At 39.7% G+C, this 26,560-nt stretch overlaps 1 protein-coding gene and 1 pseudogene across 2 annotated transcripts; one reads left to right on the top strand and one right to left on the bottom strand.

Moving 5' to 3' along the window:
• Positions 1 to 3,750: 3,750 nt before the first annotated feature.
• LOC143579159 (3-ketoacyl-CoA synthase 10-like) lies at positions 3,751 to 6,424 on the top strand. The gene is made up of 2 exons (XM_077062541.1): positions 3,751 to 4,525; positions 4,625 to 6,424. Exons 1-2 carry the CDS (start codon positions 4,106 to 4,108, stop codon positions 5,855 to 5,857), a joined length of 1,653 nt encoding a protein of 550 aa, XP_076918656.1. The 5' UTR covers positions 3,751 to 4,105; the 3' UTR covers positions 5,858 to 6,424.
• Positions 6,290 to 20,921, bottom strand: LOC143579158 (isoamylase 1, chloroplastic-like; annotated as a pseudogene). Its single transcript, XR_013143408.1, has 17 exons — positions 20,603 to 20,921; positions 10,624 to 10,806; positions 10,452 to 10,541; positions 10,191 to 10,343; positions 9,718 to 9,809; positions 9,449 to 9,590; positions 9,265 to 9,372; positions 9,103 to 9,188; positions 8,955 to 9,026; positions 8,749 to 8,875; positions 8,582 to 8,668; positions 8,097 to 8,348; positions 7,934 to 8,017; positions 7,792 to 7,872; positions 7,631 to 7,713; positions 6,710 to 6,827; positions 6,290 to 6,634 (listed from the first exon to the last, which is right to left on the bottom strand). The product of XR_013143408.1 is annotated as an isoamylase 1, chloroplastic-like (transcript).
• Between the last annotated feature and the right edge of the window lie 5,639 nt (positions 20,922 to 26,560).

The following is a 26,560-nucleotide window of genomic DNA, read 5'->3' as shown; positions in this document are numbered from 1 at the left end:
AATATTTTATGTAGTTATTGAAAAACGGCAACTTTTTATAAATTTGATATAAGGAGGGCAGGAGGCTACTCTATTAGAATTATATATATATATATATATATATATATATAGGGGAGAGATATTTTGAGAACTTGATAAGTTGTAAGAACTTTAATAACTTAATTTTGGACCACACGTTTAATTAAATGATATGAAATATGTGATTGAGATTAAATTTAATTAAAAAATGATGTAGGAGAGAGAATAAGTATTTTTGATAATTACACAAGTTTAAAGTTAGTTACACATGTGTAAAAAGTCGATTTGGTGTGTAAAAAAATACCGTAATTTTTTGTACATCACTTACACTTACATATTACACAAGTGTAAAAAAATTCGAAATTTTTTTTTTGTTACGTTGAGTTCTTTCGAGTTCTTAAAACTCAAAGTGGTTCTCAAAAGAAATCAATCATATATATATATATATATATATATATATATATATATATATATATTATATATTATATATATATGGGATGGTTTAAGAGAGAAATGATTTTATTGCAAGAAATGTAAGAAATGAATATGAACCACTAGTTTTGTTTTAAGTTTTAAATGATTAAAGCTAAATAAAAAAAATTAATTATTCTCTTTCTTCAATTAATATAACTAATAAACTATAATACTTATCTATTTAATTAATATAACTAATTAAATTATTATAATTAGAAAATATTAAGAACTAATTTATTTTTATAACTTACTTTTTGTTTCTTGAATTTTTATCCTACACAAGTATAATTTATTCATACATTAAAAGTTCTTTCTATCCAAAACTAATTTCTTCCAACTCAATATATTAATATCCGTCAACACATACTTACATTATGATGAATAATACCAAAAAACTATTTCACATGTGTTTGCATTAGATATCAACAAAAAGCATACAACCTACACAAAAACGTATAATCTACAATTGTTCTAAAAATAAGACAACATATAACCTACACACGAAAAATATTTAACCTACACACAAAATTCATCATCAATAAAATACACACGCACACGAAAACATTTAACCTACACACAAAAAACATATAACCTACACACGAAAATTTTATCTTACACATATATAATTTATTCCTACATTAATTTCTTTTCAAAACCAATTTCTTCAAACTCAACATATCAATATCCATCAACACGTAGTTACATTGTGATAGATAATACAAAAAACTATCTTACACATGTTTGTATTAAATGTCAATAAAAAATATACAACCTACACAAAACATATAACCTACACTTGTTCTAAAAATTAAAAAAAAAACATATAGCTTACATGCGAAAAACATATAACCTACGCATGTGTAGGGTATGTGTATCTTTATGTAGTTTATATAATTGTTGTTGACAAATTACATATGTAAGTTATATGCTTTTTGTATGTTGTACGTTGTTATTGCTCAAAACAATTGTATGTTATATAACTTTGTGTAGGTTATATATTATTTGTTTACATTTAATGGACACATTTGTATGATATTTTTTTATTATTATTTATGACAATAATTTTTATAGGCATACCAATTGAAAAAAATATACATATTATGTTTTGATATTTACTGTTAAAAAATACGTTGATATATGCTAATATATTGAGTGAAAATTATTTTTTTAATATAAAGAAATAGTATTATATGAATAAATTGTATTTATGTTGAATAAAATGAAGAATGTGTAAATAAAAAATAAAACTAAATTAGTGTTTTTATTTTTTTAATTATTATAATTAAATTAGTTAAATATATTAATTAGAGAGAGATTTATTATGGTTATATTAGTTGTATTAATTGGAGAGAGAGTGCATTTATTATTGTATTTACATCTTTTTTATTTATTTTTAAACATTTAAAACTTAAAAAAACTAGTGGTCCATATTCATTTTTCACATTTCTTGGAATAATATCATTTCTCTCTTGAACATATATATATATGATCAGGATCATGAGAGAATTTTTTTGAAATTGTGAACCTTGAGAACCATTTTGGACCACAAAAAACCCAAAAATAAAAAAAAAATCATAAAATAAAATAAAAACACAAAAATGAAAAAGGTAAAAAAACCAAAATTCTTATTTTAACATCCCGGTTTCATAAAAAAATCGGTTTAGCCAAATTATATACACATATGTATAATATATACATATATGTACACTTACATGATTTTTTTATACACATGTGTATAATTTAAGATAAATGACACTGTACATATGTGTATATTACGTAACTAAAGATTATATAAAATTATACATATGTGTATAATACGACGTTTTTTTTATTTATTTTTATTTTTTTAATGAAACCGGAATGAAATATAATAATTTTGGTTTTTTTACTTTTTTTAAATTTTTGTTATTTTTTGTTTTATGATTTTTTTTAAATATATTTTTCAAATGTGTTTTTAGTGGTCCAAAATGATTCTAAAAGTTTTCAATTTGCAAAGGGTTCTCTTAGGATCATTACCCTCAAAGGCGGACCCACATAGGTCCGATCGGGGTCCCGGGACACCGATGTTTTTTAAAAATTACTTAGAGACGGTATATTAAATTTTGTAAGGACCCCATAAAAATTAATACTTGGAACCCATACTATTAAGATTGAACTGGTACAGTGGAAAGTCCCTTGTTTTACTTGTGAAAGGTTGTAGGTTCAAGCCCCACCATACTCCTTTTTTGTTGTTTTTTTAATATCCTAGTCTTAGTTATTCAATTAGGGTATTTGTGCTTTTTGTTAGTTTCTCTCATATAGTCATTATCACCATGCAACATATATAATGTTAACATGGATTTTGCATATTCTTTTATTATTTACCTTGTGTATGTATATTATAATTAATCATTTATTTGTGTTAGAGTTATTTTTTCATGTTTTGGTCAATTATGTAAGACCATATATATAGATTATGTTCATGTTTGTCGGGTATGAATTAAAAGTGTATGTTTCATCTAGTTTGTAATTTAGATTCTTTCTACTTACTCGTTTCCAATGACACCATAGTTCCGTGTTTTATTGTGTTCCTCGCCTCGACCCGACCCGAATAACGACCGACCCGAAAAATTTTGTAAACCGGAAAAATTGGGACCCCATTAACAAAAAATCCTGGGTCCGCCACTGGTTACCCTATATATATATATATATATATATATATATATATATATATAATTAATTAAGTTTGATAAGAGTAGTCCACAAAAGCAGCCCCCGGCCCACGTTAACTGCATATTATTGTACAAATATACTTATGTTTATCATAAATCAAACCATTTATGAATTTAAGACTCCATATATAGATCACTAGATCTAATTAAGTTCAATAAGAGTAGTCCACAAAAGCAGCTCCAATCCACCTTCTCATCCTAGGGTTTCTATGTTGTGCAAAAATACTCATGTTTTATTCATAAATCAAATCATTTCAACTCAAACTCAGTCTCATGTTAATAGAAAAAAAAATTTTGGTTCGTTGGTAGGTTAACGCCTTAACACATTATGAATAAGTGGTCAGATGATACGAAATCGTATCTGAATTGATTCTTATGTTATATCCGTATGTACCGCCAAATCAACATCCACCAGTAATTACCGACAGTCTAACAATGCATATTTAAAGATTTTATTTTTGGATTTTGTCGGATTTGTTGATCGGTGATCTCTAACGGATTCCAGTCAATGGTGATGCTAGTTAATATCTATACTTAAATAATGTTTGAAAGTAGAAATCTACTTGTCTGTCTTTATCCGTAACTCAACCGGACATATTGATCCAATTTTACAATTTTATTTCTCAATTTTAATTTAGGTTTGATGGTTACTTGGAACACCTACATACCTCAATAAGAAATGCATGTTGGTCAGAACTACCAGTTTTAATGGGAAAGAAGTTGAGTTCCACAATATAAACAGATAAGATAAAACACATTAACACCTAACCACAATTACCAATTTAATGAACTTTCAAATCTTCCAACAACATCCATTCCCTCTACTTCATTTACTCCTTCAAACCTCCCTCCCATAAATACACAACACACACCACCTCCATCTCCCATATTCACCTTCACACATGGCACCTACAGGAGAACACCACCTTCTATCCACCGAAATCGTTAACCGTGGAATCGAACCATCAGGTCCCGACGCCGGATCCATGACCTTTTCAGTCAGGGTCCGTCGTCGCCTTCCAAACTTTGTCCAGTCTGTCAAGCTTAAGTATGTGAGGCTCGGCTACCATTACCTAATCAACCACGGGATCTACTTAGCAACCGTGCCCGTGTTGTTTCTTTTATTTGGCGCCGAGGTTAGAAGATTCGGCTTGGAGAAGCTTTGGCGGATGCTCTCCGACACAGCTGGCGACTACGATCTTGTTATTGTTCTTGCTCTCTTTATCGTCCTTACTTTCACTCTCACTTTTTATTTCTTCTCTCGCTCTCGGTCCATTTATCTACTCGATTTTGCATGCTTTAAACCTGATGATGATCTGAAGGTCTGTTGACGGAAAACCTCATTAAATCATATCTTCAGACTATAGTAGAGATACTTACAATAATTACAATAAACCATAACTAATATCTTATATCTGCAGGTGACGAAAGAGGAATTTATAGAGCATGCAAGAAAGTCGGGGAAATTTGATGAAGCGAGTCTCGAATTCCAGAAAAGGATACTTGAATCATCGGGAATCGGAGATGAAACCTATGTTCCAAAATCTATAATGTTGCCGGAAAAAACATCCACCATGAAAGAAGGTAGGGCGGAGGCGTCCATGGTGATATTTGGAGCTCTAGACGAGCTCTTCGAGAAGACCGGGATCCGTCCTAAGAACGTAGGAATATTGGTTGTGAACTGTAGCATCTTCAACCCGACTCCGTCTTTATCGGCTATGATTATCAACCACTACAAGATGAGGGGAAATATTTTGAGTTTTAATTTAGGGGGGATGGGTTGCAGTGCTGGGATTATTGCGGTGGATTTAGCTCGTGACATGCTTCAGGCAAACCCGAATAATGTGGCGGTGGTGGTGAGTACTGAGATGGTGGCATATAACTGGTACCCTGGTCGTGATCGGTCTATGCTTATTCCTAATTGTTTCTTTAGAATGGGCTGCTCCGCCCTGTTGTTGTCTAACCGTCGTCGTGACTGCCGCCGAGCCAAGTACAAGCTTGAACACATTGTTAGAATACATAAAGGTGCTGATGATTCCAGCTTTAAAAGCGTGTATCAAGAAGAAGATGCACAAAGATTCAAAGGAGTGAAAATTAGTAAAGATCTCGTTGAAATTGCCGCTGATGTCATTAAAACCAATATCACCACCTTAAGCCCATTAGTCCTCCCACTTTCCGAGCAAATTCTGTTCTTTTTCACCCTCTTCAAAAGTTACTTTTCTGGCAACGGCACCAGAAAAACATCTCACCTGCCACCGCCAGCATCAGTCTCTTCTTCTTCCGCCACCAAGCCATACATTCCAGACTACTGCCTAGCATTCAAACACTTTTGCATCCACGCCGCCAACAAGACGGCGTTGAACGGGCTGCAGCATAACCTTGGGCTTAGCGACAAGAACATGGAGGCATCACGAGCCACCCTCCACCGGTTCGGTAACACGTCTTCTAGTAGCATCTGGTACGAGCTTGCGTACCTGGAAGCAAAGGGACGGGTGAAAAGGGGTGACCGAATTTGGCAGGTGGCATTCGGGTCTGGTTTAAAATGCAACAGTGCAGTTTGGAAGTCAGTCCGGCGCATAGAGCCGTCATCCAGTGACAACCCATGGCTTGATTGCATTGATAGATATCCTATGGAAGCCATTTCCCGGGTCTAGCTAAATCCACCCCCTCAACTTTCTCTGAATCACACTTTGTTACCTAACTAAAATAAAAGAGAAAAAGTATCTAAACTGGGTCTGTAACTCTATAAGTCTATATTAGGATTTAGGAGTCTAGAATCAAGCCCCAGGATTTTAATATGGACTTAAAAGCTATCCAAAGACATTTAGTCAAATTTGTGGGCTAGATATGTGAATACTGAAATATAGTTGCGCTTTCAATATGTAATAATACAAAATAAATACGAATGTTCGTCTTTCGTTAGGCGGATCACACTATTGTAATGTATTTGTTGTCAGTTCATCTGGTACCTTATAAACTATACTCTTGTTAATAGTAATATAATTTATCGTAAATTTTTCTTCAATTGATGTTATTGTTTATATACAAAACAAGTAACCAAATAGCCAATACATAAGACAAGCACTTTTAATATAATGTACTTAAATACAAGTATTGTGCTTTCATCATACGTGCAATTATTGTGTATGATACAAGAAGGGCTTAGATTAAGCACTGATGTCAGGGGTTAGTAACAAGATTATAGAAGAATAACTAAGCATAGGGTATAAGTTAGCATCAAGAAAATGTGCGTACTGTTTGATGGCTAGCTCTCTTTCGGGAACATCGTCACTTAGGAAATCAAACGGTGCGGGTTTGCTGGTGTCCACCAATGGGTTCCACCTGTAGCCCGGTCTTTCAGGCAGTGTGATGGTAACGGGTAAATGACTAGTGTTGAATGCAATATAAAGTTCGCCTTTTACCGAGTCCTTCTGCATTACACATCAACATTTAGTACATGATTATTATAAAAAAAGTGAACCGGACAAAAGCATGACATTGCATACCATGGTGAAGGCCACAAATCTACTTGTTTCAGACCAATCGGGTGTCTCTGGAACATGTCCATGCCACTGCAATCTTTCTGCTGTTGGGAAGTCGTTTAAGCCAAGTGACTCGCATTCACTGTTGGAATCACAGCCAGCTTTAGAAACATGACGTACAAAATTGGGGTGTGAAACCGATCAAACCACCCAAACCGAAGCAAGTCAGCCGGTTTGAGATCCAAACGATCCACTTAACGGCTTGGTTTGAAACCAGCCGATTAAATATTACAAAAATCGCCCTTTACGTATACCTAAAGTTGCGGTGTCCTTATTTAAAGTAACTACAAAGAAGGTCCTTTATTTGACAAGTTGTCATGCTATCAGTCCTTTCAAATAACTGGTGTTAATTGTTTCTGTTAGTTTATTAGCATCTTGCCTTTACAGTTAAAAGGACAAAATGGTCATTTTAATTAAAAAAAATGTAGAAATTATATATTTTGTCCTTCAATTGTAAGGGAAAAATGGTCAAATTTAAATGTAACTAGAAAAATTAATAAAGCTTAACAAGTTTTCAAATGGAGGACCTTCTTTGTAATTACCATAGTTAAGAACAGAGCCTGTAATTTTAGGTATATTTACAAGACGATTTGTGTAATCTACTCTTAGTTATATTTCTTTCTTAATTTTTGGAACATGTAGTGATATTTATATATATCATAATATGAATCATCTTTATCATTTTAAAAACTTCAATACAAACTAACAATTTTGAAGAAAAAAAGTTGCTTCAAACTGCCAAAACCGAACAGTTAAACCAGAAACCGCTAAAACCTACAGGTCGAACCGTCCATTTGGTTTCCCATTTTTCCGAAACTGTGGTTAGTGGTTCGGCCTTTTGTCAAAACGTGATAACAAAATCTGACTGTAAGATGGTGCCCTTACTGGCGGAAATTTGTTATCAAACGGGAAAATCTGAAGAAGTCTGATGAAGACTCTTCTTTCTTATCCCATTGGAAGTAGTTCATCTGCATAAAAAAGACATCGTAAGCTCATAAAACTTATAATTCTTTTACAGAAATTCAAATGCTGAAGAAATACGTTACATGGTTATCATGACAATATGTGTTGTTGTTTCCCCCTTTTGTGTGACCATATTCATCACCCATATGTATCATGGGTACACCCTGCATAGTAACATTATTATACTTATAACATAACAATCAATATCCAAATTCAGAAACTTGCCTGCGAAACCATTAGACAAAGGAAGAAGTTTCTCATTTGTCGTTTCCTCAACCGCTTTACCGAGATGCTAACAAACTCTCCCTCCTGATACGTATACATCATGTTTTATTTCCAACATATAAATTCAAATTATAAGATGATGACATGAAGAATTCATATTTACCCGTCCACAATTCCAGCTGTTATTATGATTATCCCCGTCTTTATTGTCTTCTCCATTTGCCAGATTATGTTTGTCATTGTATGTAACCAGGTCAGCAAGGGTAAAACCGTCATGTGCACATATGAAGTTTATACTGTTCCATGGTCTCCTACCACCTTCCTGGCATAAGTTAGGACTCCCACAAAGGCATTGGGTAAAAGCACCAGAAAATCCATCTGTACCCTTGATGAACTGCCTTACTGTATCTCGATACTGAGATAATTATAAAGAAACAAATTAAAAACAAGAAAATAACAAAATATCGAGAAAGTTGCACAAATGATGGTTTGACCATTTTGCAAGTTTGGTCTCCAAATTTTAAAAACTGCAAACTTAGTCGTAACATTATATAAATTTGGGGGCCAAACTTGCAAATAGTCAAACTAAAGGGACCATTTGTGCAATTTTCTCAAATACAAAAAAAAGGAAAAAGCATGAGTATTGACCTTTCCATTCCATTCTGACCAAATGCCCCAATGAGGAAACGCGCCAACTTGGTATAGCCCTCCACAGTCCCATGCTTCAGCTATAAGCTGTTGGAAATGATATATTAATATTACTATTATTATTATACCACAAGGTTTGTAATTGATGATACAATCACGTAATTTACCTTAACTCCTCTAAGTATTGGATCATTGCTAATCATGTCGATTAGTGGTGGGCTGCTAAGAGGTGAGCCAGTCGTCAGCAAATCATCTTCCAACGGATTTCCATATACATTTACTGAATCCCAGAGGCTGAAAACCAAAAGCCACAAAAGTGCAAATGAACACGCGTGTTTTGTAATCAGGTGGATGCTAGTCCAGATATGATAACCTGCTGCCTCTTGTTAAGATAGAAGCAAGATCAAAGCGAAATCCATCTACATGCATCTCTGTTACCCAATATCTGTATGAAGGTTTCATACATTAATTACTTAATTATAAACATGTTAAAGGGTTCGTGTAATTAGAATCTCGTCTACCTCAAACTATCTACTATGAACTGGCGAACGACTGGATGGTTGCAGTTGAAGGTGTTTCCACATCCTGAATAATTGTAAAACTCTCCCTAAAAAATAGTTCATAAATATCTGTTTTTTATAAGATTAGCTGTCAAAAACTAAAGAAGATACTTATTGTTATACCTTAGGTGCAAGCATATAAAAGACACTGTTATCAACACCACGAAAAGATAAAATAGGGCCATTCTCATTCCCTTCAGCAGTGTGATTAAAAACCACGTCTAGAAGCACCTGTAGAAATATGAATTAGAAAGAGGCGTGCCATACATAAACAACAAATCAAGTCCATGTTGAAACGTGCCATTACCTCAATTCCACGTTTGTGTGCTTCTTTAACAAGCTGTTTGAACTCGTTTATTGCATTAATGCCACCATTACGAGCACCAGTTGATGCGTATCTTGACATTGGTGAGAAGTAGTTGATCGTTGAATATCCCCAATAGTTTAACCTGGATAAGCGATTTATAACCTATAAGATGAAGTAGTAGTATACAAACTACAAAGCAAGCTAAATGAATCATTTTACCAATCTCAATATAAATGCCATCTTTTATCAGGAAGTTAGAACTTGCATACCTATAGTCACCCAATACAGGATTGTAGCTAAAGTATTCCAGCTCATTGAACTCGTGGCATGGCATTAACTCTATGCAGTTAACACCAAGTTCCTACACCAAAAATAACAGACTTAACATCTTTTCATGCTTCTGAATATAAAGTGAAAATAAAATAATAGTACACACATTACTAGAAATATCATATGAGATCCCAATACATCAACTTTAGTAGCATTCATAGTGTTGTAAGTTGTAACAGCATATAAAAGAATATGAAAGAAAAAACAAACTGAAAAATTTAACAGTCTGACCCTACAAAAAAATTGTTTTTGAATAATACATTTTTTAAGGAAAGTCCCTTAAATATTTCTTTTGCATGCAATATATCCTGTTTTTTCAGAAAAACCAAGCCCAATACATGAAACTTATTGAAACATGTAGCGATGCATAAAGATGTTAAACGGGAGATGGTAAAGTATATTCAAGATGTACCTTCAAATGATCAAGTTTTTCCACAACACCAAGGTAAGTGCCACGTGATTCTATATTGCTGGACTCGTGTCTTGTAAATCCACGAACATGCATTTCATAGATTACCAAATCTCTCTGTGCAAATGTCAGAGGTAGGTCTCCTTCCCAGTCAAACTAACAAAAGAAGAATCACACACATAATGAATACAAATTATTTGCAGTAAGTGGTTTCTATTGTGAGAATGACTATATGAGATGAAGCAAGAAAAATAACATTTATACCTCATCAACAGAAGGAATTATTCCGGCCATTTGGCTCCAGCAATCATCATCAGGTCCCAGAACACCAAATTCCCCCCTGCTTACAACAGCCTGAATAACCACCATATTTTCTCATGATGTTTTAAATTATAATATAAAAACTGAGATGTAAAATATGAAACTAGCAACCAACTTTAGCATAAGGATCTAACAAGATCTGTGAAGAATCATAATAGTGGCCTTCTTCAGGACAAAATTCTCCATCAAATTTGTATCCATACAGCATATTTGTAAAATCTCCCTTTAGAAACACGTGCCATACATCACCAGTCTTATTAGTAAGTTGATCCAGAGGTATCTCTTCAGTAATCTTTTTCTGCATCACGTGAGATACATGAAAACAGCTATTTCAATGATAAACTCAGGCATATACTTTCCAATTACTATCTCTATGTGGATAAAGTATCCTAATAAATTATATAATCAGAAACTTCCTAACTTTGCTACCGTTAAGAGTTGAATCTTCTACAAGATGAGAATGCATGTCTATGCAAGTCCAGGGGAATTATGTTTATCGGAATAAGCAGTGCATGGTTTCCACAATGCATTGCTACATACAATATATCTCTTTGGAGATTAGTTCACCATATGCAACTTTGGCTAGATACCCCTCATATCACTTAAATCAATTGTTGCTATAGAACATTATGTTTTGACTTTTGGAGTTGATGTTCCTCTGTTTTGGCAAAAAGTAGCAAGAAATTTTGGCAACAAGTAATGACATAAGTGGAAAGAGATGCTAAAGAATCTCGTATAATGTAAAGAACATATTTTATTACTAGAGCACTTAATTTATTCATCATGTTCTCATTCTGTACACTGCAGTTGTGATAATGTTGTGCACACTTAATGTATGATAACTTTTAAAATTACATCTTGTATTCATTACTAGAGCACTTACTTTACAACATTTGAATGCAATTGGTTCATGATCACAATGTGTATAAAACTTTACGAACACTATCCCGGTTACCCAAGCCGGGGCAAGTGAAGTAAATTTTACGAACACTACCCCAGTTACCCAAGCTGGGGCAAGTGCAGTAAATAATCGCTCACTGGGAATCACCGATACTCAGTTAGAGAAACGAACAAGACTCCCCCACCAAACACTCGATGAAGTTAAGGCATGGGCGGAGGCACGTCAAAAGGAATTCCAAGCTGAGTTGGACGAACGCTTGCGTTCCGTCGAACAGGCTGACGAATTCGAAGAATACTGGGACGATGACTCGGAGGAGTCCGACTCCGACGCGAACCCTCGCCATAGGGCAAAAGGGAAGCGTAAGGAAACGGACTCCCAACCGAGAAGGCATTTTGGAGAAGCCTTCAAACCAAAAAAACACAGGTGGAAGTCCACGAGACTTCTCCAAAACATTCAGACCAAATGTTGCAAATGCAGGAACGTCCAAATTTGCAAGGGACATTGCAGAAGCAATTGCCCCAAAAAGTGCCAAACAAATGTCCAGCATAGGCACATATGATGGTATATCCGACCCAGATGATCATTTGAACAGATTCATAGCGGGGGCAACCGTCAGTAGTTGGACGGAACCCACGTGGTGTTACATGTTCCAAATGACGCTTGTCGGGGCTGCTAGAGCGTGGTTCGATCGTCTACCGGTCAACCACATCTACGACTGGGCAGACTTCCAACAGAAGTTTAGCCAACACTTCAGCCAACAACGAAAGTATACCGAGGAGCAATGGACAATCCTCAAATGCATTCGAGAAAAAGATGAATCTTTGCTAGACTTCATCACTCGCTTCAACTCGAAGAAGCTAAGTCTGGGTAACATTAGCGAAGATCTTGTTCGCGCTGCTTTTATTCAGGGCGCGAACGACCCAGAGCTCATCCGCACCTTAACGGGTAAAGATGGCATGCCATCCACATGGGATGCCATCATGACAGCAGCTAAACGCTTTGCGGAAACGGAGAAGCAACTGGGTAGAGATCTCCCACAGAGCACAAACCTCTACACCCAGAAAACAAGAGAAGACAACGTCCTTACCGCCCGATTAAACAAAAAGCGGAAGCTAGGCATTTGGCAGTCAAGGGTAAACTTTGACACCTCATCCGGCTTGCAGCATCGGTTAGGCGGAAGGGATAACGTACAGTCAAACAAGAACTCCAGATGGACGCCGCTCACCAAAAGCGTCACCGAGATATTCGCTACTGAGGAGCTCCCATGGCCAAAGCCTCAAATAATCCGACATCGTCACAATGCTGATCGGAGCAAATACTGTGACTTTCACAGGACAAAAGGCCACAACACCGAAGAATGCATAGACGTAAAGGACATGGTCGAAGCATTTGTCAGAGATGGGACGCTCGCGCACCTCGTGGCGCAATGAACGCTGAGCAGGCTGATGCGTGTAGAACCCCAGCTGGGGAAAACAAGAAAAAATTCCAGCTTCAATGTGGAGACTACATGCTGCGTAAAGAACGAGATCCCGAACCAGGTGCGTATCGGCTCGATGGCACTCCCATCCCAACATGGAAGGGAGCTCAATTACACAGTTTGCATGTAAATCAATTCCAAATTTGTAAAGAAAAGGCCAAGAGCCACTTCTAATGGAAATGATTCTCCTTAGAACATCGACGCTGATGATTTTACATTTATACTTTATGAACTATCAACACTGATGCCGGTTTTCACCGCATACATAAGTGTGAAAGTCGTTGCATGGGGAATGCGGCAAAACCCGCATAAACCCAAAAAACGGCAAACCTTCACGCAGGTCAGTTGAAGGGGAAAAGTTCAGTTATCCCATTAAATGAAAGTGCCGGTCTATCCGCATGAATCATGATAGAGGAAACTGAACACTAACCTATTAACAACCGCGCGTAGAACGGTTAATTTATTCAACACGGATATGCCGGTTTTCACCGCATAAATACGTGGAAAGTCGTTGCGTGGGGAAGGCGGCAAAACCCGCATAAACCCAAAAAACGGCAAACCTTCACGCAGGTCAGTTGAAGGGGAAAAGTTCAGTTATCCCATTAAATGAAAGTGCCGGTCTATCCGCATGAATCATGAGAGGAAACTGAACACTAACCTATTGACAACCGCGCGTCGAACGGTTCAAAACAGAGAATTTCTAACAAAAGGATGAGGAAAACCTACACGCAGGTCGGATATAGGTTAAAGTTTAGCCATCCTACTAAGTGCAAGTGACGGTCCTACCCGCACAATCACGAAAGAGGAAGCAAAACTTCAACCTATTATCTACCACGTTCAAAGGTTAACTTATCCTAAACGCTTAGAAATTTCAAAAAAGGATGAGGAAAACCTACACGCAGGTCAGATATGGGTAAAGTTTAGCCATCCTACTAAGTGCAAGTGACGGTCCTACCCGCACAATCACGAAAGAGGAAGCAAAACTTCACACCTATTATCTACCACGTTCAAAGGTTAACTTATCCTCAAAACGGATGAGGAAAACCTACAAGCAGGTCAGATATAGGTAAAGTTTAGCCATCCTACTAAGTGCAAGTGACGGTCCTACCCGCACAATCACGAAAAAGGAAGCAAAACTTCACACCTATTATCTACCACGTTCAAAGGTTAACTTATCCTCAAAAGATGAGGAAAACCTACACGCAGGTCAGATGTAGGTAAAGTTTAGCCATCCTACTAAGTGCAAGTGACGGTCCTACCCGCACAATCACGAAAGAGAAAGCAAAACCTCACACCTATTATCTACCACGTCAAAGGTCAACTTATTCTACACTTGGAAAATTGCTAATTTAAACTAAAGTATGCAAGTCATAACGTTTATAAAGCAAGGAATCCAGAGAAAGTAGCGGTCTTACCCGCACAAAGATTTATATTTCACAATGATTCATTACAAGAATGGCCGGGTAACTACCCGCCTACAAGAAAATAAATCTATACAAGCTAAATCTATCCTAGCAGTGGGAAGGGATCTTCAGGATCAGGCATCAGGGCCACTTCCACTTGGACCAGCACCGTCAGTAGAGCGTGGCAGTTCAAGGAAAGCTTTAAGGATAGCTAGCCCATCATCAGCAGCAGCAACTTGGTTCACCTTCTCCACCACCGGATGCGGGAAGGCGGCGTACTGATTCACTACTTGGTCATAAACAGCTTCAGTATCAACATTATACAAAGGGAAGTTGGAAGGCGGGATGCCTTTCTCAACGAACCCTAGACCAAGCAGGAAGCCGACCTTTTCCCCATCCTCGTGAGAAGCGTTGAGGGCTGCGCTCATAGCATCATCATAAGAGGTCTCTGAGAAGACCCGATGCATAACCTACAAGAAAATATACAAGTGTCAAAACCTTTTCTATTTACAAAGAAAAGCGTAAAGACAAGAAAAGCTTACCTGAGACAACGCTTCTCGAAGAAGCCATTCCTTGGCAACCAGAGCTTCTTGGAGGGCAGCTTGAGCTTCGTTACGGGCGCGTTCGGCTTCACCCTTGTTGAGGTTGGCAAGCAACACTTCTTTAGCCGCAGCCTCTTCGACGCCCTTTAGCTTCCACTCAGTATGGTCAAGCACCCCCCTCTGGTCCAAGATCTCCTGGAGCTTTTTGGCGTCTTCCATCGCCAAGGCATCATGAGCCTGCTGGAGAGCCTCTAATTTGGCTTTAAGCTCCTCATTCTCCACGCGTAGAGGCTCAGCAACAGCTTCAGCTTTGGTGGCCCTCTCGGTTGCGTTCCTTGCAGTTTCCTTAGCCAGCCGAAGCTGTTCATTAACAGCTTGGGCAGCCTTGGAACGGGCCTCGAGCCGGGCCTGAACTTCAACCTCGAGGGCCTTGAAGGCCTTCTCCTTCTCCGCAACCACTGCGGTAAGTTTTTGGTTCTCCTCCCGGACAGCCCGCGCCTGAGCTACTTCTTTAACGCGAGCTGCTTTTAACTTGTCGTTTTCACGACAAAGCGGCTCGACGCGCGGCTGCATCCGGGCCAGGAGAACCCGAAGCTCATTGCTTAGCCTACCCTCCTGGTAGCTAGCCATGGCTTCCCCCAACGCACCACTAGGAGCAGCGTGACGAGCCCACTCAACGCACTCCACAGGGGTGCGAAGGGTTGTTCCTCGGCGAATGTTCCATCGTGGAACATACACTTCATTGGAATCCGACACTGCAAAAAACAAAGCAGTTAGGAAAAGATGATAAAACAAATATAAAATAGGCCAAAAGAACCCTACGCACCTGTAGGGTCAATAACAGGCCGATAGCCGCCGAACCCATCACCTGAACCCAACGGAAATCCATCCAAGAGGTCAGGCAGATGGGAAGGTGGCAGAGATCGGCGAGAAGCCCCATGCGTACCTGATGGATCGGCCGTCGTTGCCGATGACGGAGGCATGGTAGAAGCCGCCGCGGTCGCCGCCGCGGAATCCGCAGCAAAAGTAACCGCCGGCTCGGTGAAAGATGCGGTAAAAATAGCACTCACAGCCGGCGGTGACGTCATCACAGCTGGAACAGTCGGCTCAAAGGAGTGAGCAACTGAACCAGCGGAAGCAGGCGCAGGCGCCTGGGTCGTCGCCTCAGGTAGGCTGACCGGGCCTACCGTCATTGGCGGGGAGATACTCCTCTGCGCTCCACCCTGGAATGCGTCAACATCCACGCCTGCGTAAAGAAGATAAGTGTTAACGATATTAAACTATGAAGCTAAAGATAAAGGAAGTTTGTACTTACGGGTTTTCTTGAGCCTAAAGGTACAGAGAGGCGGGGACGAACCCGATGGAGCCGGCCTCTTTGCGCCGGTCACCGTCGTCTTCTTGGGCTCTCCGGAGGTGACAGTCGCAGCCTCCGGAGCGGTGGTCTTATCACCACCGGGATTCCCCGCCACCTCTTCGCTCTCGGTCTCCGAATCAGACCGAGGCGCTGGATCGGCAGTGGAGGCCACCTTCTCCTTCCCCTTCCCGCCGGCAGCCTTCTTCTTCCGCACCAACGGAGGACCATCTGCGGATTCCTCATCAGAACATACGATTAGAGGAATTCCAGCAGAGGTTTCAACATTGAGGGGTCGAGGGTCGAATAGCGCCTTACCTGGCCGCCGGGCGCTAAGGATCTCATGGCCTTGCGGATAGACCTCCACGAACCGATCCGCCGTTTGTTCTAGGATGGGCAACTCGTTCTCGTCTAAAGCACGAGTACCCATCCGAGCGGAACCGTCAGCCTCCCGCGGGTTCAGGAGCGATTGCAAGTCGTTCCCCTCTGAAATAAACAGGAAAAAGTTAGAAGAGATTCTAAATCAACAAAAAGAAACAAAGCATACCGTAAGGAACAGAGTTCGAACCGTATTCAAGAACGATTGGGATCTTTTGCGCATCCGCCTCCTTCCACACCCGGCTCATCCCCAGCATCACCATCTCGGACTCCGCAAACCGGTAAACAGGAGATTGGACTCGGGATATCTTCGAAAACCATTCCGCCTCCTGGTAGTTGGAGGCGTGAAGGCTTGGAAGAGCTTGCCCATTCTTAAATTTCATGGCAAGGGGGATGGCGCGAGCAGAAAGGTAGAAGAACTCCCTCTTCCACGAGCGAAGGCTGCGCTCGGTTGCGCAAATCTTCAAACCCTTGATCCGGGTTATCAACGTGTACCACCCCTGGATGCACCTCCAAGTGTAGAAGGTCATCAGGCGGTCAACATAGGGCTCAATGCCCAGAATCCGGCACACCCACTCGAAGTGCCGAACCTTGGCAATCGCCATCGGATGCACCTCGGTGAGGTGCACACCGTGCCTCTCAAGGACACGATAAACAAACTTTGTCAATGGGAACCTAAGATTCCCATAGACAAAGAATGCAGCATAAACCCCGATCTTGCCTCTGGGGGCATCATACACCGTCTGGTGGGGTTCAGGAAACTCAGGCTCGAGAGACTCGAGCATGAACTTCCTGACGATGTACTGATACAGATCGCCAGGCAGAGCACACTGGCACTCGCCAGCAGTACTCTTGTCATCGGCTGTAGATTCGAGATCACGAGACGACATCTTGCAAAAAGAAGAAAACGATTTCAAGAGAATGCTCGACTGAAAGATGAGTATTCGCCGGAAATCGTTCTTAAGATGAAGAGAAGAGTGAAAGTGTGGATTACAAAGAACCCTCTCCCCCTTTATATACTAATCGCAATTAATGCGATGAAATTAATGCGGAGGAGAGAGAAATCGAAGGTGCAATGAAACTATGACACGTGGCAAAGAGCAAGCTGGCAACAGCTGTTGACAGGACACATACCATTAATTTCGCGGCCACGCGCCCGAAAAATCGCGCCCACGCGCCTGAAAAAGCGTCTGGAATGACCATGTACTGTCACGTCACCATAACTTCCTGCACGTCCTGACAGTCAGAAGAAACCGTCGCACGACGTTTCAGAGGTTTGGACTGTTCTTATCCTTTCACCAACTCTTCGAATTTCAAAATTCAAAAAGATTCAAAAGTAAGCGGGAAAATACCCCTTACCTTGGCAACCAAGTAACCGTAAGACGGATGCGGGTACAGTGTTAAGGCAAAACCCTTCACATACCTAGCACCCGCAGGGAATTGAAGCCAAGAATAACTTGGCAACCAAGTAACCGTAAGACGGATGCGGGTACAGTGTTAAGGCAAAACCCTTCACATACCTAGCACCCGCAGGGAATTGAAGCCAAGAATAACTTGGCAACCAAGTAACCGTAAGACGGATGCGGGTACAGTGTTAAGGCAAAACCCTTCACATACCTAGCACCCGCAGGGAATTGAAGCCAAGAATAACTTGGCAACCAAGTAACCGTAAGACGGATGCGGGTACAGTGTTAAGGCAAAACCCTTCACATACCTAGCACCCGCAGGGAATTGAAGCCAAGAATAACTTGGCAACCAAGTAACCGTAAGACGGATGCGGGTACAGTGTTAAGGCAAAACCCTTCACATACCTAGCACCCGCAGGGAATTGAAGCCAAGAATAACTTGGCAACCAAGTGACCGTAAGACGGATGTGGGTACAGTGTTAAGGCAAAACCCTTCACATACCTAGCACCCGCAGGGAATTGAAGCCAAGAATAACTTGGCAACCAAGTAACCGTAAGACGGATGCCGGTACAGTGTTAAGGCAAAACCCTTCACATACCTAGCACTCGCAGGGAATTGAAGCCAAGAATAACTTGGCAACCAAGTAACCGTAAGACGGATGCGGGTACAGTGTTAAGGCAAAACCCTTCACATACCTAGCACCCGCAGGGAATTGAAGCCAAGAATAACTTGGCAACCAAGTGACCGTAAGACGGATGCGGGTACAGTGTTAAGGCAAAACCCTTCACATACCTAGCACCCGCAGGGAATTGAAGCCAAGAATAACTTGGCAACCAAGTAACCGTAAGACGGATGCGGGTACAGTGTTAAGGAAAAACCCTTCACATACCTAGCACCCGCAGGGAATTGAAGCCAAGAATACCCCGGCAACAAAGTAACTATAAGACGGGTGCGGGTACAGTGTTAAGGCAAAACCCTTCACATACCTAGCACCCGCAGGGAATTGACGCCAGGGGTACCTTGGAAGTAAAGTAACCGTAAGACGAGCGCGGGTACAGTGTTAAGGCAAAACCCTTCACATACCTAGCGCTCCGCAGGGAATTTAAACCAAGAAGGATCTTCTGGGCAATGCTTGCGGAAACGGAAATAACATCCCCGCATAGCGGGAACGTCGAGAACTACATTGTTTTGAGGCTCCAGGATGGAATTGGTGGTTTTAACATAATTGATCACTATGTTCAAAACTACCAAAACCTCAGGGAGAATCCACACAAGTGGGACTCAACGCTCTTGACTTGCGAGGTGGTTACAGCCTACCCGCATCATACCCAAAGATCAAGCAGGAAACTCGGGAATTTCTGCAAGTGACAAGGACTTCCGCGGGAAGAATCCCCATGGAAAACCTTAAAAAAAACCCTTTTCAAAACCCTCTGCTTAAGTCCAAAAGTTCACCTCACTTTATTAAACACTCATGAGAAGAACATTGGACTGGGGGGACTTGAAGAGGTAGGTCCCAGCAGAGCCCAGTTGGACCCGCAAGACTCACCTTGAAAAGAGACGTCTGCGCAGAAACCAACTGGATCCGCAGGACCAACCATGCTCAGAGACGTGACGTCCTTACGCGCAGTACGCAAGCTGTTCCCGCAGGAAATGCCTCCCAATGGTGAAGGACTCCGCCTGTTCCCGCAGCTTCGGATACAAGCCATCAGGGAAGGCCACCCGCGCAGCAAGGCTACACGCACAAGGCACTTAGCTCTCAATCACTCAGTGTCACCTGAAGGAATGAGCAAAGCCGGGAACAATCCCGCACAAGGGCGGGAGGGGGAATACTCCCGCCCAAATAAGCCAGTCCGTACGATACGGGAAGATCTTCTGTACTGTACCTGACGAGGTATGGGCAAAAGATCTGACTAAAGATACGACAGCTTATTGACAACAGTATGGCGAGCAGCATGCTCCTGTACTGTATGTCACTATTAGCCGCTGCCTACTCACCAACTACTGCCATACCACGTGCATAGCCGGCAGTTGGTGGAAAAGGAATAGTACACAGCAGGCCTGGTCACTATCAGCCGCTGCCTACCCACCAACTACCAGCAGGGCACGTGCGTAGGCCACTGTTGGTGGAACAGGAATACTGTTGCAGCCGGCCACACCTCCTTGGAAACCTACCTTCGGCTATAAATACCACAAATGGTATGACCATCTCATCTTATCATATCTTAACATATCTTATCATAATATACCTGATATCTGCTCTAGCAATCTCTTAATATACATTTATATTTAAAGAGCAATCTAGTCTGATTCTCACGCCGGAGGGTGGTCACAAGGAGGAACCCCCCCCCCCTTCTCAGTGACGAGCTCACGGTCTGTTTTGCAGGTTATCAGAAGAACCATCTTCTCCGGGTCTAACCCCTCGTGAGAAACATCTATCTAACCCCCAGGTTACCAGTAATCTGCCCGGGGTCCGGTTAGTGTTTCTTCACTTAATTTATGATAACTTTTAAAATTACATCTTGTATTCATTACTAGAGCACTTACTTTACAACATTTGAATGCAATTGGTTCATGATCACAATGTGTATAAAATATGTACAGTACAGTAGAGTAGAAAACGGTTATTTATATATACCTGAGGCAAATCAGAAGGAGTGATTAAGCAGAGAGTGGCTGACGTGGCATTAGTGGAATAAATGGCGAAATTAACACCATCGTGGTGAGGCGAAGGGCGTGGGAGAGCCTTGAAAGCGCCGCCTTGGCAATGCTTAGGGTTCCGCCACCGCCGTGTCCAGTTCGCCTCCGGAGTCGACTGCATTGACCACTAATAAGCCAGTATTATGATTCTGGCGTATGAATTTGATTTGAATGTTGTTAGGGTTTAGGAATTGGAAAGATGTGAGTTGTTTTGGAGTGTGAAATGGAAAACAAGAGTATGCAGCGGATCGGACCATTATTGTTTTGAGATTTGAGCCCCTGCAGAGGGATGACTGACTGACTGACTGACTGACTCAGGGAGGGTTAAGGAAGGAAGGAAGGAATGTGTGTGGGGTTTTTTTATTAATTTAATTTCTTTTTTTTATTTTTAGGATTCATTAAATCCCTATCTTCAACAATCTTTAACCGATGTTTTTTCTAATGTGGCTCACGAGTAGGAAGTTTGAGTTTTAAATGAAGACACAACACTTCACGTGGTCGTGGGTTCGAGTCTCATGGATAGCGCCAATGAAGAAACACGGATCCGATCCTCGGGTATGGGTCCTGGATCCAATGAGTCCACAAGGTAAGATACGGTACTACTAACAAGCTATGAGTATAACTTCCCAAAGTCCAATGACCGGAACCTGTAAAACGAACATCGTGAGTCTCGTTACAGGAAGGACAAGAGGGGGGCCTTCCTGTAACCACCCTCCGGCGTAAGAATCAGTAACGTTCGTAAAAGGGGAAAGTACTTAAGTGAAATAGACTAAGTGTAGACATAATGCAAGTCAGTGAATGAATACCTCATACCATTTGACAAGATATTTATAGCCGAAGGATATAGGAAGCTGATTGGGCCAGCTGTCCTCCTCTAGAAAATCTTCAATAACCGCCTGGACGCGTGTCCTCTTACGATAGGTTGATCTATATGTCTCATGTGCATGGGTATAACAACCTGGACACGTGTCGTCTAATGATAGGATGAGTAGCACTCTGGCCATGTGCACGGTTATAACAACCTGGCCAGGTGTCATTTGCTCATTAGCTGGTAGGTCATGTATTCTTCAAGTAACAATCGTGGATATTCTTCTAGATGGTAGTTGATTGGTGACAGCTGTCCTGCTGACATTGTCTTCCGGTTGTTTAGGCGGACATATGTCATGTCCTGCGGATAACTTTTGAGGGTGTCGGGATGCTTCCGCGTGTGGTATGAGGACGTTCCTCCTCTACCGTGATATGCGGGTGATCCATATGCCCCGCGGGTGGCCTATTAGAGGTTCATCTGTGACCCGCGGGTGGTACTTAAGGGTATTTTGGTCTTTTTGGTACCCTACCTCTATAAAAACCTAGATCTTTTACGATCTTAAAGGCACTCGGGTTTAATCACTAGTGGGTCTTCGGACAGTTTGGTATTTCACAAAACTGTATATTACTTGGAGACGCTTAAGGGCTCTGTACAACTGGGTTTGAGTAGTTGACAGTGGCATTTTTCCATTTGATCATCCCGTACGAAATACTTAAGCAATTTTTATATTTGTTGAACATTAAAAAAAAGTTAGTCTTTGACCGTGCCTCCTAAAGTCTAGTTCTAATCTTGGACATAACTATCACATTTTTGTAAAAAGTTAAAATCATTAAAATATACACATGGGAAATCTACGTAGAATATAAATGACTAGTGAATAAAACTACATTATTAATTTTCCTAGTATCTAAAAACTATTCAGTCGAGTAATGCAGTAGAAAATATAGGAGCTTTGAGTTATTCATGAGTGTCATTGAAGGACTTGGAATGACGAGATATTCAATCAAAAACTAATTCAATTAAGTAATGTGATGGGAAATATGAAAGCTTTGGCATGTATATGGGTGCGGATGAGATCGAACATGGTGAACGTAACATGGGAAGGATGGAACATGTTTAATTTGTAATGAGTAAGATGTAATAGTTGTTTGATATGGTGTGTTATTTTGGATGTAGTCTAACGGTAGTGTAATTTGTGCCGGGTCGGATAGCATTGCAATGTCGTTTCTTGGTTGTAAATAAAATTGTATGTTGGTCGTTCAAAAAAAAGCTATAAACTAGTTAAAAGGAAAATGGTATGATGATTACCGTTTCTCATACTTTATTTTTATTTAAAAAAAATAACATTAAGCATTCGTTTGTTCACACTCCCTTGTTCAAGCACTCATCATACAAGTCGTATGAGATATATATGGTAACATATAAAAAGATAATGACATACACACAAAGAGTATACAAATAAAACATCCTAAAAACATGTGTGAATAAATTAGTTGTGAACTTCAGAAGAACCGTTCGGGGACCATCGGAGCTTGTCCAAGAGGACTATAAGAGTGGTGATGTGATGAAAACAAAGAACAATGGCTTTGTGGAAGGATTTTATTTATTTATTTATTCGTCTTTTTAACTTAAATAGTAAAATATTTTGTCCGTCTTTTATAACTAGGGATGAATATCATGTCCCAAATACTTGTACTTGTACCCGTACCGTACATGTACACGTGCCTGTACCCATACCGATTTAACCTTTTCGATACGGGTATTGGTACTCATTTTGTTGAATTTTGGTACAAGTACAATCGGGTACGGTACGAGTACGTTTGGTATTTTGTACCTTTATGGAACATATAGGCGTTTAATTGGCATTCTTTATATTTAATATCTAAAATAAATTCTCAACCATGTTATTATTGAACAATTATCAAACGTTTCCTCAATAATAAATAATATAACATCCAAGACATGAACCAACAAACAAATCCCTTAAGTCGGCGACTGAATTAGGGTTCTTTAATACTATCTTATCATTAAGTTTGCGACTAATTTAGTACTTGTACTAATTTAGTACCCATCACATACCGATACCAGGATTAATTCAGGTTGTTTGTTACTCGTGCTAGTACCGATATAAGATCCTTGAAGATTTGGAAATAAAAGAGCAACGTGGTACAAAAACGGTACCGTACCAAAATACCGGTACTTGTACCATACCAAAAAAATTGTTACGTATATTGCTACATGTTTCTATTGATTTTTGATACGTGTATAATCGAATACAGGTACGAATACAGATACATGTATTGTCCAAGCTCATCCCTATTTTTAATTGTTTTATAACATTTATAAGTAGGGATGGCAAAAAAACCCAAACCCGATGGGGAAAACCGAAACCCGCCCCGAACGGGGCGGGTTCGGGGACACTTAATCGGGGACGGGTCCGGGTTCGGGTTTTCCCCGTTTAAGTTAATCGGGTTCGGGGCGGGTATGGTATAGCCTGTACCCGCCCCGTATACCCGCCCCGTATACCCGTTTAAAACCCGTTTAATTAAATATAATTTTTATATTTATATATAATATATTATTTATTATTTATTTTCCCAATATACCCGCAATAAAAGAACATTTTATTTTTTATTTTTAACTTAGCTAGTATATAAACTTTTGACTTTTGTGATATGAATATAGCAACTTGTTCAGAAGAATCCGAGGCATATTGCCAAACTATTGAATATGATTGTGACGATGGTATTGAGGTAATACATATATATATGGTTTATCGTTTACATTTTAATATGGTTTAACATTGATTCTTATATAGTTTCCAATTAATATGTTAATGTTTGATTATCATAGCAATCCGGCGTGACAAGTGTTTGAATGGTTGAATGGGTGCGGTATGGACGTGTAAGAAGGATCAATCATGAAGTTAATTTCCGTTGTGATGGGAGAAATAAACATTTTTATGTATTAATAATGTCTTTTGTATGTGTAATGTGTTTGGATATTGAACTTTTTGTGTATTAATATTGTATTGTAATTTTGTATCATTTTCTTACAATCGGGTTTTAAACGGTGAACCCGACGGTTAAATGGGGATCCCCACGGGGAATTTAGCCCGTTTAAAAACCATTTATGCTAGACGGGTTCCCCGAATACCCGCGGTTTTCCCCGAATCCCCGATGGGGATTCCCCGTTTAGTCCCCGCGGGTTTTTAGACGGTTTTGGTAATGAGTTTTATAAACCGGGGCGGGTATGGGATTGGCATTCCCCGCCCCGAAACCGCCCCGTTGCCATCCCTATTTATAAGTAAAAAGAACCAAGCTTGGGGGGTGCGTGGGGGTTTGACAATTAGCAAGTACCAAACATATAATTTTTGAAAGAATTGAAACAAAGTCATATAAACCATTCGTGTAATTTTCAAATTTCTATATAATAATACATATTACGGGTCAAGTTATTTTATAAAGTGAAACAAAAATGAAAATGATGAGAAAGATTTATAACCAAACAAAAAACCCCTTAAGAAAATAATTAATAAAAAAATCATGACCCAAATTTAATAAAAAAATGAATAAATTTAAAACAAAAAATGTATTCACCGTCTTTCTCGTTCTAAAAAAACACAATGTTAAGTGAAAAAAATCATCGTGTCTTTTTGTTTATCATTGTGTTTTGTGTTTATTTCGTCATTGATTGTGTAGTTTTTCCTTAACAATGTGTCTTTTTTTCTTTATATTTTGTTATATTACTTTTTATTGTGCTTATTTTGTTCAACATTGTATTATATTTTGCGATCTATTGTGTTGTTTTTAGTTATAATTGTGTCTTTTGTTTATTTTCGTCATTGTTTCTTTGATCTCGGCATTGTGTCTTTTCATTATTTTTTTTACTTTTTTTTAACGGGAATGAATGCAGAAACATTTGAGTTTTTAAAATTTTTTCATTTTTTATTTATAATTTAAGTTCTAATTTTTTATTTTTATTTTTTTGAATTTAACTTTAAAGGGTTTTTTGTGTGGTCACAAATCCTTATCACACTTCTCAACTTTGTCTCTATTTGCATTTAACTTTACACATCACCCATTATGGGTATGTTTGGCAAAACTAGCTTGTGGTTGTTAGCTGAAAGCCAGTGTTTTCATAACCGGACCGGACACCGAACCGGGCAGCCTACCGGCTCACCGGTTCAACCGGTCGAACCGGTCAGACTGGCCGAACAAATTTGTTCAAAAAATGACGGGTCAAGCTTAAAAAATGATTTTTCAAAAAAAAATATTTTTTCATACAAAACCGGTTCAACCGGTCCGGTTTTCTAGTCCGACCGGCCGAACCGGCCGGTTCTCTAATTGCCGAGCGAACCGGGTGAATCGGACCGGTCGTTGGACCGAATCCCGGTTGAACCGGTTCGACCGGCCGGTCCGGTCCAATCTCAACAACATTGCTGAAAGCTGGAAGCTGATGGCTAGAAGTTGTTAGCTGTAGCCTTTTAAATACCTTTAGGTGTTTGGCAGAGTAGCAGAAACTTTTAATAAAACTAGCTGGGTGCCCACGCGGTGCGGCAGAATGGGCGCACAACCTAACGTCAACCGCATAATCAGTGTCGATACATAATTCACCTGATGACGGTGCATAAATAACACGAATGTAGACGTGTAATTTATGGAAAGGCAGTAACCTATTTTGAAATCAAGAAAGCGTACCGACACGAACAGAACTAATTTATGTCGACGTGTAACTGATGTCGAAAATCAAGAAACGAAACTGAAATATATAATAATTTCAAATAGATAATTTTTTGAACTAATCTGTTTTGATCTAAATCCCATTCTGAACATGCACTGTTTTAATCTGAAACATGTTCTGACCTGACAACTTTTGACTCAAAAGCGTATCGACACGAACAGAACTAATTTAACCCTTTTTGTATCGACTAGTTCAGACCCTAATTTGGTCTTACACATGACTCAAGCTCACCTGACTCGACTTGTTACCGATCCTAACCGATAATCACGTAGTATGTTAATTTTAAGTTAAAGAAATATAACAATATCATACTCAAATTAAAGAGAATAAAATGCTCATTTTTTT

This window comes from Bidens hawaiensis, unplaced genomic scaffold, assembly GCF_021521415.1.
Source record: "Bidens hawaiensis isolate Kalapana, Puna unplaced genomic scaffold, B.hawaiensis_p1.1 tig00029625_1, whole genome shotgun sequence".
NCBI lineage: Eukaryota > Viridiplantae > Streptophyta > Magnoliopsida > Asterales > Asteraceae > Bidens > Bidens hawaiensis.
This window is presented reverse-complemented; position numbering and strand designations above follow the sequence as displayed.

What these genes read in the sequence shown, in the direction of transcription:
- LOC143579159 (XM_077062541.1), top strand. Translation starts at nt 4,106, where the DNA reads ATGGCACCTACAGGAGAACACCACCTTCTATCCACCGAAATCGTTAAC. An exon ending in AACCTGATGATGATCTGAAG is followed by an intron (nt 4,526 to 4,624) that starts GTCTGTTGACGG and finishes TTATATCTGCAG; the next exon opens with GTGACGAAAGAGGAATTTAT.